At 32.2% G+C, this 13592-nt stretch overlaps 2 protein-coding genes across 2 annotated transcripts in view; both read left to right on the top strand.

The window, feature by feature from the left end:
• The first annotated feature begins 2462 nt into the window (after positions 1 to 2462).
• LOC117683199 (uncharacterized) lies at positions 2463 to 7871 on the top strand. Its single transcript, XM_034452213.2, has 6 exons — positions 2463 to 2759; positions 3490 to 3570; positions 3716 to 3916; positions 5291 to 5509; positions 6095 to 6295; positions 6758 to 7871. Exons 2-6 carry the CDS (start codon positions 3552 to 3554, stop codon positions 7030 to 7032), a joined length of 915 nt encoding a protein of 304 aa, XP_034308104.2. The 5' UTR covers positions 2463 to 2759; positions 3490 to 3551; the 3' UTR covers positions 7033 to 7871.
• A 781-nt stretch (positions 7872 to 8652) lies between these two features.
• LOC117687285 (uncharacterized) overlaps positions 8653 to 13592 on the top strand; it is a 28531-nt gene continuing 23591 nt past the window's right edge. Inside the window, exons 1-2 of the mRNA XM_034463562.2 lie at positions 8653 to 8871; positions 13146 to 13388. Coding sequence (XP_034319453.2) covers positions 8808 to 8871; positions 13146 to 13388 — 307 coding nt within the window. The 5' untranslated portion in view covers positions 8653 to 8807. The remainder of the gene's footprint in view (positions 8872 to 13145; positions 13389 to 13592) is intronic.

Raw genomic sequence — 13592 nt, forward strand, 5'->3', positions numbered from 1 at the left:
TGTCTAAACTTGCTAACGATAGTGCGATGATCATCGGTGGATCAGAAAAATCTCTTCAGACCTGAATGTTCGAATTAAAATGGTTTTATATATATTTCAGGACTCAACATTAATCAATGGAAAACCCAATTTGTAAGATATGTGAAAAAAAATTCCAATTACAAAAAATGTCAAGAAATTGAAATAATATGGACAACTACCTTTAAACATATCGGTATTAAATATGATGCATATCTTTTAAAGATCATTAAAATGAATTATGACTAAAATTAGTTGAAATCAAATCAATTGTGAAACAGTAAAATAAGAGACAGAAAAGACACTTAAATATAATTACTTATTATTGCAAATATGTTTTACTTACAAGTTTATTGTGAAGAAAATAAATTTGTAAGTATCATTTGCTTTGCATCGTGGTCTTTTAATTTTTCGAAAGATTCAGTTGGTTGTGTTATGAAATGGTCTGTTTTGTATTTTAGTATATTTTAAAAAAAAAAAATGAGTTGTACGTTTTGAATAAACGTCTTTTTTACCCTTTCCGTCGTCCATAGTTTCTGTCTTGATTATGTTATAATATACTCATGCATTTTTGACAAAATTGAGAAATATATATGAATATTGAAAATCTTTCCTTTGTATCATAAAAATCGATAGACATCTTTGTAGTGGTATTTCAGGATGTTTGGCATTGTTTGTAGTGGGTTTTGTTTTTGGACAATGCATATAATCTATTGCCCTTGCGTACGAATTTGATTGACTCAGAGAGAATAAAGAAAAAGGGCATCATCATGTCTATTAGTTCTACATCAATTGCCAATGACTGTGGAATGTGTAACATTGGCCAAAGTTAAAAACGAAGTTAAATTTTTGAAGTTTTTGGAATTACATGTCAAACAAAAGAGCTTATTTCTGCAAATATTTTCGAGGAATCGAGTATACTTTAAGGCTTGAACTCACGACCTCTGGAACCCATTCTCATAGCAGTGAGCGGCCACCGCGCTAACCACTCGGCCATCTAGGCAAGACAAAAATCTTGCTTTCGATGACGAACGGAAACTAGCGCGCTGGCCGCGCACTACACAGTCGTTTGAGATACAGGTATATCGTTTTTTCCCAATAACGACAAAGACCATATTATAACTTCCCACATATATAGTTTTCGTGAATGTTAAAATTATCATAATATCATTAAAAATAAAAAAAAAATCTTCATTTACTGTTTTTTTTGACAGAGGGGTCAACCAAAGTGAAGCAAAATTGTTGCAAATAGTAGTTTGTTTACTTTAAACAGTGTTGTTTTTTTTATTTGGTTATGCTTCTCGGAAAATTGGGCAACAACAAACTTTTCTGAAAATTTGAGCATTCTTAATCCCATTTGAAGTTTTGCATTATGAAAGAAAAGAATACTCAAACAAAAAGTGTTTTTCACACAACTAAAATCACTACATTAACCTTTAATTTCCAATCAGGTAATTTTGCTAAGAACAATTATTTTCCATTTATGCTTAAAATTTCATCTTAACATTAGACTATATGTACACTTATTGGGAAACGTCAGGAGTAAGCGTCAACGTGAATAAATTCTATCTTTTTTCAAAACTAGGTCAAATGTGTAATCTTGGCATGCACCATCGTTACAACACTGGCATATCATCGGTATATGAAAGTACGCTTACAGCAGACAAAGCCTTTAATGTATTATATTCAAATTATCGTGAAGATTGCGCTGGGACTACTGAGATTAACAGTTATCAAAACGCCTGGTGGCAGGTTACCTTCAAGTCCCTTTCAACGATTTTCAAAATCAGCTTAATTTTCCGAGAGAAATGTAAGTTTTCATAGATTTGCAAGTTTTAGAAAACATATTACCTTCGGCGATATCTCGGGGATGGGTTAAGGGGCAGGGGTCTCCCTGCTTGTTTTCATGTATGTATACCTTTCTTTGAGAGTATTTATTCAATCAATGCCCCTATTTTCCAAATTTAAAAATACACAATACCGATAATTTGGTGGTAGTTTTAATACACTACATATGGAAATCTAAAAGTTTCGCAGCATGGTTCATTCCCCGTGCCTCTATGACGTCACGTTAATTGGCCAATCCCTGCATAACTCAAAAACAGTTTTTCATATTAATCAGTAGGAAATATTGAGCGCATCGTTGCTACTATCTATTTTGCCTTTATTTTTGTTCATATTATTTTGCATATTGTATTAAAAATGGCTTTGTAGCAAGCATGCACTTGACATTTCCTGTTCAAAAAATGACAGGAAATACATATTCTTTGCTTGAATATGTACTTTTTGTGGAATTAGATCATAAGTGATATGTCATATCTATATTATGATATCGATCAGACAATTGATCTTGTTAAACCTGAATCATATATTTTTTATTTGCTCAAATTTCTGAAGGTATACAGTATTCATAATTCGAATTCTGGGGCATAAAAACACTTTATCCCACACAAAGTCCTTTCTAATCGTTGATACAAAACAATTATTAACACTGTTTATTCGGTTAGACTTTCGCCATGAGAAATATTACGTCTTCATCACTAATGGGACGGTCTCACCAGAGGAGCTGAACGCCCTTAATCCTGTGTATCATGACGAACACGTCAAACCAAGCTACCAAAACACGATCGTTTTCCCTGGGGGTCACCATGGACTCCAAGTTTACATCTTAGTAAACAGGACTGGTATCAACAATGCTGACCATGGCAATTATGTGGAACTCTGTGAGGCGGAAGTTTACGGTAATCAATTTAACTACCGTTACTTCTGAAATCAATCAAGTTATCTGATACATTTATGTAACGAAGATATGCAAAATCATCAATCAATATGAACCTCTTAACCTAATTTATAGTGATATTTCTTTCTTTACTTTCGAAATATTTGCATCGCATATAGACTATGTAAACTGAACAATTGGATTTGTTATGATTAATTAGACGCCTTTGGAACTTGATATCAATTAAATTGTACCAAGTGACTCGGATTACTAAATAATCATGAGAAAGTGTTATACACAAGGATAACAAACCCTAGCTCCCTTAAATATTTTTAGTACTTTTGTTCCGATTGTGAATTGTTAAATTATTAAGTGGCCGCTGGCGTTTAAGTAGTTTTAGTTCCAACATTCGATTTTTATATATATATATATATATATATATATATATATATATATATATATATATATATATATATATATATATATATATATATATATATATATATATATATATATATATATATATCTCTTTCTATCTATCTTTCTATCTATCTATCTATCTATCTATGAAATCCAGTTCAAATAGATTACCTGATTTATTTGACAACATCTTTAATTTTATTTTTTTTAGCAAATGATATTGATATAACGATTAGTTTTTTTTTCGTTTCTCCAATTTTCTACACTAGTATATTATATATTTAAATTTTTTAACGATATTTCCATTATACGAGTTTTTAAATAATTTTCAGGGTGTATACATGTAACTTATGACGAAGCTCCTGCTTGCAAGTGCCGAAATGGAAACACCACGATGGATGATCAAGACTTGGGTATTTATGATTTTTTTTTTTAAAAATTCAGACAAGTTCGTATTTTTAAGTACTATCCATACAACCGAATTGCTCATACATTAAATCATTAAAACAGTATGATAATCATATATTTTTTCTCTCTTTTTTGTTATGATCTTTATAGTTCTGTGGGATAGCAGAATTGCGTTTTCAACTGGGACCGTCACCCTACACTGTTACAAGTACTACCTCTCTATCATGAACCTGACCAGTCAGACTGAGTCAGAATTAGTGAGTATTTTAGAGGCGTGTGATGGAAAACAACAATGCACCATTCCAACAAGTCAGAACTTGAAAGACAGTTCAGTTAGCTTTTATTGCACTGGTAAGTGGGGATTTTATTTGACGTATATTCTACAAATAAATACGTTGTTACAATACATCTAAGTACGACGAAATGCTCACTCTATGTAAAAATTCATTTGATCTTTGGGCAATTTACCAGTTTACCATAAAGAATATGAAACTATTGTTAACTGCTAAAGTTTGGTATTATGTATATTGAATTCAAGGTTATATCAAAAGGTCAAGGGTAAACTATGAGAACATCATCTATTATTTATATCAAAATTGTACCTACGTACATGGAAATATTTTTTATTATCATTAATCCAAAATTCATTTTGATCCTTTTGATATATCTTTAATAAAATATGGTCGTTAATATAATTCTTAAATTTTGTCTAAATAATATTTCATCAGTTCCTTTAAGACATTGTAGTGTTGCAAATTTTACCGAAATGGGTTATTAAGCGTTACTTGTGCATGGTGTTACATAACAAATAATGCAAAAAATATAAGTTAGAATATATTTCAGAGTATATTCGTGCAAATAGACATACTTAATAAATAGCAGCATATGAGCATATACATTTATAGTTATATAAGTGTTTTTGTCCATGAAAATTTTAAGAATATCTATTTCAATTTACTCCCACCAAAAAGGAATAAAAAATGGTAGGTTTGAAGCAAATTTTTATTTCGTGGTACAAAATATAAGTGTATGAAATATAATTTCGAAAATTGTTGGCATATCTGGACATTGTTAACTACTTAGGTAACGTTAGTATGTATTCCGTCCATATCTAATGCTAGCAAGTAAATATATCTTGTCTTTTAATACACCCTTTTGGAAGTCATTCAGCAATTATTACCGGTACTCAGGTGACACAAAGTTATATATTTTGACATGCCTTGCATTAGTTAGTACATGTGTCACATGATAACATGTACATAAAAAATGTCAGTGTACAAATATCTCTATTACACAGATATATAAGGCGAAAAAGGGTGTCATTCATTATCTCATGCATACTTTTATATGGAAATTATTCGACATCTTTAGACGAAATACTTTTTAATTCATTTTCAACCGCACTCATGGGTGTCTCCATTTCACGCATTTTATTGGTTAGAACGACCGTCAATCGCCGTAAATTGCCCGATAGGTAATCATGTACTTCGACATCTTTTTTGACATGAATATACCGAAGGCAGTTAACCTAATTTGGATGGGTAAAATCTACGTACATAAGTATGCAATTTGAAATGCATTTAATTTCTCAAAATGCTTTAACCGAACATGAAATGACGTTAAATATACTATTAACCATTACTTTCTCGATCGACTCCCTCTGGTCCTAAAAGTAAAGATGACATATAAAAATATGATATGTAACTGTACTTATCCTCATTTCAGACCGATGTATAAATGAAGCCTACAACAACACAATCCCTATCTCTCAACTGATGACGGATTTAAATATATCATATAATTTTGAAGTCAACAATAATTTCACTGCATTCTTTAAGTCTCGAAAATTAAACTGTTTGGAGCGATATGTGCTGACCAACGGAAACCTCACTCTGCAATGTCAACAAGAGGGGCGATGGATTGGGGAAGCCCCAGTGTGCAATGGTAAGATTACGGGTACCTTCCACTGATGTTAAGGTGGCTCAACAGTGTTCGGTGTACATGTACTTTTTAGCTATTTAGTAACATGGGTCGGCATTTGAAAAGATGTCAGATTAAGACCATAAGAATTCAATTATATATAGAAGTTATTTCTAAATGAAATATTTTTTCAGAATTTCATAGGATTTAACCCATATGAGAGATTGGCGTAGATTTTACGTTTAAAGTTAGTTATTTATACATGGATTTCAATTATATATAGAAGTCATTTTTAGATGAAACAATACTTTTCAGAATTCAATAGGATTTAACCCATATGAGAGATTGGCGTATAATTTACGTTTAAAGTTAGTAATGTATACATGGATTTCAAAGTTATACATTTCCTCATTATACAATACATGTAACAGAACCATACATTTCCCTTTCATCAAACAACATGTATGTTTTTAACTCTTTTTTTCGGGAGATCACTGTATGAACTGTCATCCTTTCAAAATAAATTATTTTCATTTACGATTGTTACTCTAAAGGCTGCAAATCGATTTAGTTTAGAATTTACTAGTATTTGTGTTTTTTATTTAAAAGTTACCTGCCAAGAACCTATACATGAGAACAGAACCACGATTCGACAACCAGCTTCATTCCCAAATTATTTTTCGGACTACATATTTGAGACCTATGATGTCTCTTACACATGTAGGAAACATCATCGTCTCGTGAACGGGAATTTAACGAGAGTTTGTAACGAGAGTGGTGATTGGACAGGAGATCTGCCGGTCTGTAAACGTAAGAGAAAATAACAAACTAAATATTTTTTCGTATTTCGCTAACTCAACTAGGTTGTGTCCATTGTCCTCTCTCACAAGCAAAGAATTGCATTTTTCAGTAAGTCGGGCGGGTTTTTTTAAGCAGATAAACTCCAATTGTATTTTATAAGGAACTAATATGTAAATGTCTATACTTACAGAACATTCTGTTTCGATTTATCATTTGAATGGGATTCATAATCCCTTTGAACTTAAAAAATTTTCACCGTCGGTCCATCAGTCGTAAAGACGACTTATTAAAAGACTTTTTTAAAGCACTTAATTAAGCTCTAGCTGTTAGCTTGCTTAGTTTTTATCCTTTCACAAAAATGATATTTCAAAAATGCATTATCAATTTCATAATTAGGCTTTTGGGTTTATTGCCTCATTGCATTCAGCATACATTTTGTTTATGTCATGTTTGATTTTTTTCTGGTTGAAGGTTGTAAGTGTCCGTGTGACCGGTTAAAGTCTCAGAACTTTATCACAGACCCTCTAGTTCTTCAACGCAGAATCGACGAAATAGAAAAAAAATTGAAAATCAGCGAAAAGGCACTTTCTGCTACAGTGAGGAAGAAGACATGCGCAAAGGACGAAAGAAAATCAGCGAAAGGAATTGGTTCCGTCCTTGGGATCGGGATAATCGTTTTTGTTGTGTCCATAATTGTTTGTAGTGACATCCCAATGCTCTATAGGCACATCCGTTACGGCCCTTGATATTAACTGCTGACTGATTTGTTATCATCCGTTACGGCCCTTGATATTAACTGCTGACTGATATGTTATCATCCGTAACGGCCCTTGATATTAACTGTGAACTGATTTGTTATCATCCGTTACGGCCCTTGATATTAACTGCTGACTGATTTGTTATTATCTGTTACGGCCCTTGATAATAACTGCTGACTGATTTGTTATTATCTGTTACGGCCCGTGATATCAACTGTTGGCTGATCCCTATTTTGTGTTGATTTATAAGAATATCTGGTGTAATTCTTCCATTCTCTATATCTTATAGTCTTAATCACTCATTTACATAGGTAAACACAGGAAGAAAGAAGGTTGCTTTTTTCTTTTTAAATGAACAAAGTTTCAGTTTGTATCTTTTTACTTTCGATACCATGCAAATACCCGATTGCCTTGTCGCTGAATATGTCATCGCTTCTCGAATTTATAGTTTCCAACACTGAAATATAAAACAAAACAACAATTACTTGTCAAATCTACAAAGTAGATTATTCATTCAATTTGACAATCATTTTGATAATCGAGAGAAAATAGAGAGATTAAGCATATTAATGTATTATATGTGTACGAGTACGTGTAACTAGGGGAATCCCCTAATTTTATATGTATTACGTCATAATTTCTACATACCGCGTAATTCTACAAAGGTGTACAAAACGTGTAGAATCATAAATATATACGGATGTAAATACAGATTTTGTGCAGATCAAAAGTTGTTTTATATAAAGAAGTCGATAAGTTGAGGTCGACTGTGCATTTGGTTTCATCAAATTCACAGAATTAGTTCATATAAACAGTGAGAATAAACTGAACAGGTTGAAAATGTTAAATCGAATTGTTTTATACGTTCATTTACTAGTATAGTTTATTTAACATAAGCCTTTATTTTGTAAAAATATAAATGTATAAGGTATCTTCATATTTTTGCTACATAGTTACCGGTCCAGGGAGCCCCTGGTACCCCAGGTAAGGTATACAAAGAGGGCCTCTGTGGAGGTATTGCCTCTAGCAATTTATATGCAATTTCAAATAAAATCATTAAAAACAAATTAAAAAAAAAAACAAAACATAAGCCAAATTGGTACATGTACGTGTAAACACACTAGCAGCTCTACACGTACCCGTAGGCGTACACGCCCTTCCAAGAGAGATGCCTTTGTGGGTTTGGAGTCAGCCTAGCACCAAGACGGATGTTAACATTTAATTAACTTTCACATTTTGAAATGAAAATCAATTTTTTATCATTGTCATATGAGTATTGCTTCGTCACTAGAATCGGAGATTCGAGTTAACCGAATGTATATATAATGCCTATATAATGTTTCAGCAGTGAACTTCAAGCAGCGCTTCCGTAATATGTCATATACTGATCATGTTACAATGCATTCATGTATTTTTGACAAAATGAAGAAATAAATATGAATAATAAAATTCTTTCGTTTGTTTTATGAAAATCGATAAATGTGTACATGAATTGACTTTTCAGGATGTTTGGTACTGTTTATTGTTTGGGGTTTTTTGGGGGTTTTTTTGTTTTGACAATGCATATAGTTTTATGCTCATACGTACGAATTTGATGGACACCAGAGAGGATATAGAACCAGGATAGCGTCATGTCGATTGATGGTACACGAAATACCAATGAATGTGGAATATGTTATATTGGCCAAAGTTAAAGACGAAGTTAAATTTGAAAGTTTCTGGAGTTACATGTAAAACAAAAAAGATTTATCTCGTTAACAAATATGTTTCGAGGAATCAAGCATACTAGTATTTTATTGGCAATTCTCTTGTGTAGAACATTAAATTGTAAGTATTCCTTATTTTCAAATTTATAATAAAATACCAATATAATAATTGTAATATAATTAAATTCTTATTGCTTTTACTTAACAAGTAAACATGCCAGTACGTAAAATAACAATTCAAATTTTGAAACATTTGCACACAAATTTATTTAACTACATTTCGGTTTTCCTCGATATTAGCTTAATGCTCCATGTAAATTGGCTATGATTTGGAAAAGTTTTATAGAAATATTTTGCTGTTAATTTTAGGTGTCTGCTTCACCGTTTTGTTTTTACAGCGCATTGATATTAACATATTACCAGTACAACTAAAATCAAAGTACTGAAGTACTGAAAGCCGGGCTCTTTTGGTGTGTCTTTATGCATACTGTGTAGTAAAGACTGAAAATCTCTCTCTCTCTCTCTCTCTCTCTCTCTCTCTCTCTCTCTCTCATGCTTTTTAAGTCGGAAAAGCGTCAGAAAGCGACCAAATTTTGTAAGCGGCTATAAACAAAAATATGTCTGTCTAGTTCAACAGTTGCTGCCTTTTTAGCAACAAACGTTATATATTCAATCCCCATTTCTTCAACGCGCAGCAAAGTAGTTCACGGAAATTCATGCACATTGTATCTGTCCAAAATGCATAGTCTTGTTTTTAAAACACGTTATTAATAAGAAAACTAAAAAAGATAGACAATTCTCTCGAATTTAAAAAAAGAAACAAAATGCCAACACTTTTGACAAAACGTGGCTCTTTGTGTAACTATTTGGTATAGGGGAGGCCTTTACTTTGACCCTGTTTGGTTTTTTGTTTACTTTTGAAGTTGTGCTATTTAAAGTAACATTGGCGATTTGCCTGCCTACAGCCATGACTCTGCTTTCAGCAGAGCCCGGCTAAAAATAATTTTATTTTAAAGATAGGAAATCATTATTCAGAACGCATACTGTAGATTTCTTATTTTACCCGAGTACTTAATTCCGCAATTCAGCCGTTTTCCATCAAATCGCGAGAACATAAAATCGCTAATGCCGAATTTTTATCATAGTTTAATGTAGGTTACATATGTCCAAAAAAAAAAAGCGAGACTTGAAAGTTTGCAAGATGCGCTTCTCGCGATTTTACGCTGATATTAATTCCTTAATAGTAGAAATTTATGCTAATAGTGGGTGGATTTAGAAAGTAAAAAAAAAAATTTGAACCTAACATGTATCATCTTTATTCAGCATGTACCGTTACCGGTATTGTTTTAACGATGTACGACTTCTTAAAGTATGCTGCATGTACATGTCCTATGAACTTATTTTTCTAAATCATTTTCTGATGGATTACTAAAAATGCAGTGACTAGAAACAGTAACATATCTGTTGAACAGTAAAAAATATTTTCTCTATTCAAATATAAGAGAGATGAAAGTCTGCAGTTCTGCACACATCTCACCGATCCGGTAAATACTTGTATTGTTTAATTTGTCTTAAGTTAGAAAACCTGTTCTTGTGTTTACTCACACAATCTTAATTAATGTTAAGTAAAACACTGCATTTACATGTACAAAATGAATCTGATATGCCCGGAAAAAAAAAGAATGTCTTATTTTATTCTTAACGAGGCCTAGTCTAATTATTTCTACCCTATATATTTTGAAGAAATTTCTTTCATAAAGTTTTACTTTTATATCAATTGATCACATCATGATGACAAGTGTCTGGATGTTGTTTCTCGGGTGGGGGCACGCCGGAAATATGTAAGCAATAGGCATGGTGGTGGTGGGGGGGGGGGGGCTAACAATTGTAGAAAAAACAGTCAGTAATTCAAAAAAATATGTATTGAAGTGATCGGAAAGTAAAAATATCCCACATACACTAAAAAACCACCATTTTAAATTACGGAAATATATCATTATTGGAAGGGGGTGAATATCATCTGATCCATGGAAGGGGCACTTTTTTTCCCATAAATTCATACACGAAATTGATTTCTACCTATTGGATATTTGGAATTCTCTACTGGAATAAAAGAACTTCCAACAGGAATTCAATTTTCGATGGAATTAGAACAGAACTCCCATAGGATTTTTAAATCTAATAGGAAATCTTTATCTCCTGTAGGAAAACTACCTGATTGAATCAAATTCCTACAGGAAGTACTTTTCTCCTATAGAAATTTTATTTCCTCTAAGATTTTTAGAAAATCATACTGGATTTTCAATATTTCCTGTAGTAAATTGATTTCTTCCATGGGATTTATTTTATTCCTAAGGAATATCAATTTTTAAAAGTAAAAAAATCTCACCTGTCTTTCATTATATATATATATATATATATATATATATATATATATATATATATATATATATATATATATATATATATATATGGATTTATACGAAACTGCATATTTAGAGGGTGTAGAATTGCCACCTGACACTGGCACGGTGAATTTCAGAAGCAACGACTGACGCAAGACGCAACAAGACGCCCATAGGCCTTAACGGTCACCTGAGTACCAAAGCCTGTACCATAGTACCAATACAAATACCTGTCGAGAAATCTCTTATATGCTTATCGAAAAAATTGATTACAAAGATGTTTCATAAAACCTCAAATCTAACTTTTTTGAAAACTTAAGCTGCATTTTGAAACCAAAGAATACTCAAATCAAGATAGTTTTCAAGGGTGTAATCCACACATTAACCTTTAATTATGGAGGGTAATCGTGTTCAAAAATTCAGACTTGAAAACTTGTAAATCCGAATATGCAATCGTGTTGGTGAGTGGGTCTGGGTATAAAAGTGAATCTGATCGTGTAACCTATAAAACAATATATACTGTATTGACGATAATTCCACAAAATTAAGTAGCTGCTTTTAAAAATGGTTAACAATACTCTAGAAATCTATATCATAATAGCTCTCCGGAAAATTTTTATCTACCAACTTCACTTATTGATTCTGTATTGAACCGACATTCAGGACGTCATACTCATTTCCAGTAATAATTGCTTGAAATAAGAAATATGCCAATTTTTACCTGCATGATAGGCTTTTCCCCTATATATTGCTGACAATACAAAATGAAACATTAAGAATTTATACACATTTTAATTTCACGACAGTTAACCTTATTTGGAATTTTTATTTATTTTTTAAAGTGGGGGGGGGGGGGGGGGGTTGTCGCTTCTTAGGCCTACAAAAAAATTGTTGCATGAATCCTAAGAATGTTTGTTTGTGTCGTATTTAAAAACGGATTTTTAATAGAATTGATATAAAATTCACAATCGGATAAAAACAGACATCTAAAAATGGTAGGATCGGTGAAGTTTTGTAGGTTAGGTTAGGCCTTATGTCTAATATTAATCAAAATCTCAAAACAAATGTCTTTAAAAAGTTTGGTTTTTTTTTTATTGATAACTTTGTAACTTAGCTATTTAATTGACCAGCTGGCCGACCCCGTGTAATTTTTCGCCCGGGGGGGGGGGTTCTTGTCCTAACAGTGTGGTAGCGATAAGGATGTTTTTTTTTAGATACATGTAGTTTCTTTATTCAGCCGAGCTCTATACTTTAACAACTTGTTAAATCACTCTAATAAAAATGCCTGTATATCTATTTATATGGATATTCAAATAAAGTCATTACATGTATTTTTTTTTCCAGTTCTAGAAGGATATCGGTATCTAAAACCAATAGAATTCTTCACTTGCATCTTTTATAAATTCTCTGGCTAAAATGTACACCAAGCTAATAATTTATTTTTCCGAAAAGTCATACTTCCTAAGAAATGTTATTATCCAGAGATAATGGGATTATGGGCCTACCTAAAATATTTTCTTTAATCATTCCTTACCCATTACGGCGGTTACGGCATGCCTTCACCCGCAGCTAGCCTTTTCTATCGTTGACGTCACTGTTTCCATATATGGTCATTTCAAAATACGATAACATTATAACGCTGCAATTGTGCATCTGTATGAAAAATTAGATTGAAGGCCTGCGGGGTCAACTCTGAAGTGCTTTATAGGTTATACGATTAAAATTACTCTCATGCATACTCAGGCTCACACACCGACACGACTGCATACTAGTATTCGGATTTACAAGTTTATAGGTCTGGATTTTTTAACACGATTACACTCCATATTAATTTCCGTTTAGGTAAATTTTTAAAAGAACAACTTTTTTCCATTTATATTAAAAAAATTCATCTTAACATTAGTCTATATGTACACATATTGGGAAACATCACTAGTAAGAGTAAAAGACTTCAACGTCAATGACTAACATTTTTTTCCATCAACTTTAGGTCAACTGTGTAATCTGGGTAACTTAAAGTCTCATCGATACAACACCAGCATATCATCGGTATATGTCGGTACTGGTGACGTTCCACTTACCGCAGATAAAGCCTTTAATGGACAATATTCAAATTACTTATCTCAATGTGCAGGGACTAAGCAGGACCTCTGGAATAAAACTGCCTGGTGGCAGGTTACCTTCAAATCTCTTTCGATGATATTTAAAATCAACTTAATCTTCAGAGAGGGATGTAAGTTTCCATAAATAATTATGCTATTACCTAATATGTTTTACGGTGCGACCGTTGGGGCGAGCGCATCATGTGATCAAATAATGAATTATGATAAATCAATAAAAAAAAGTATCAACGTAACGTAAATGAATTTGAATGCAAAATAAAATATAAACATGCCTATTTTTTCTATTAAGTTTTCATTATTCATAATTTATAAGA

The sequence above is a fragment of the Magallana gigas genome, chromosome 5, assembly GCF_963853765.1.
Source record: "Magallana gigas chromosome 5, xbMagGiga1.1, whole genome shotgun sequence".
In the NCBI taxonomy this organism is placed as follows: domain Eukaryota; kingdom Metazoa; phylum Mollusca; class Bivalvia; order Ostreida; family Ostreidae; genus Magallana; species Magallana gigas.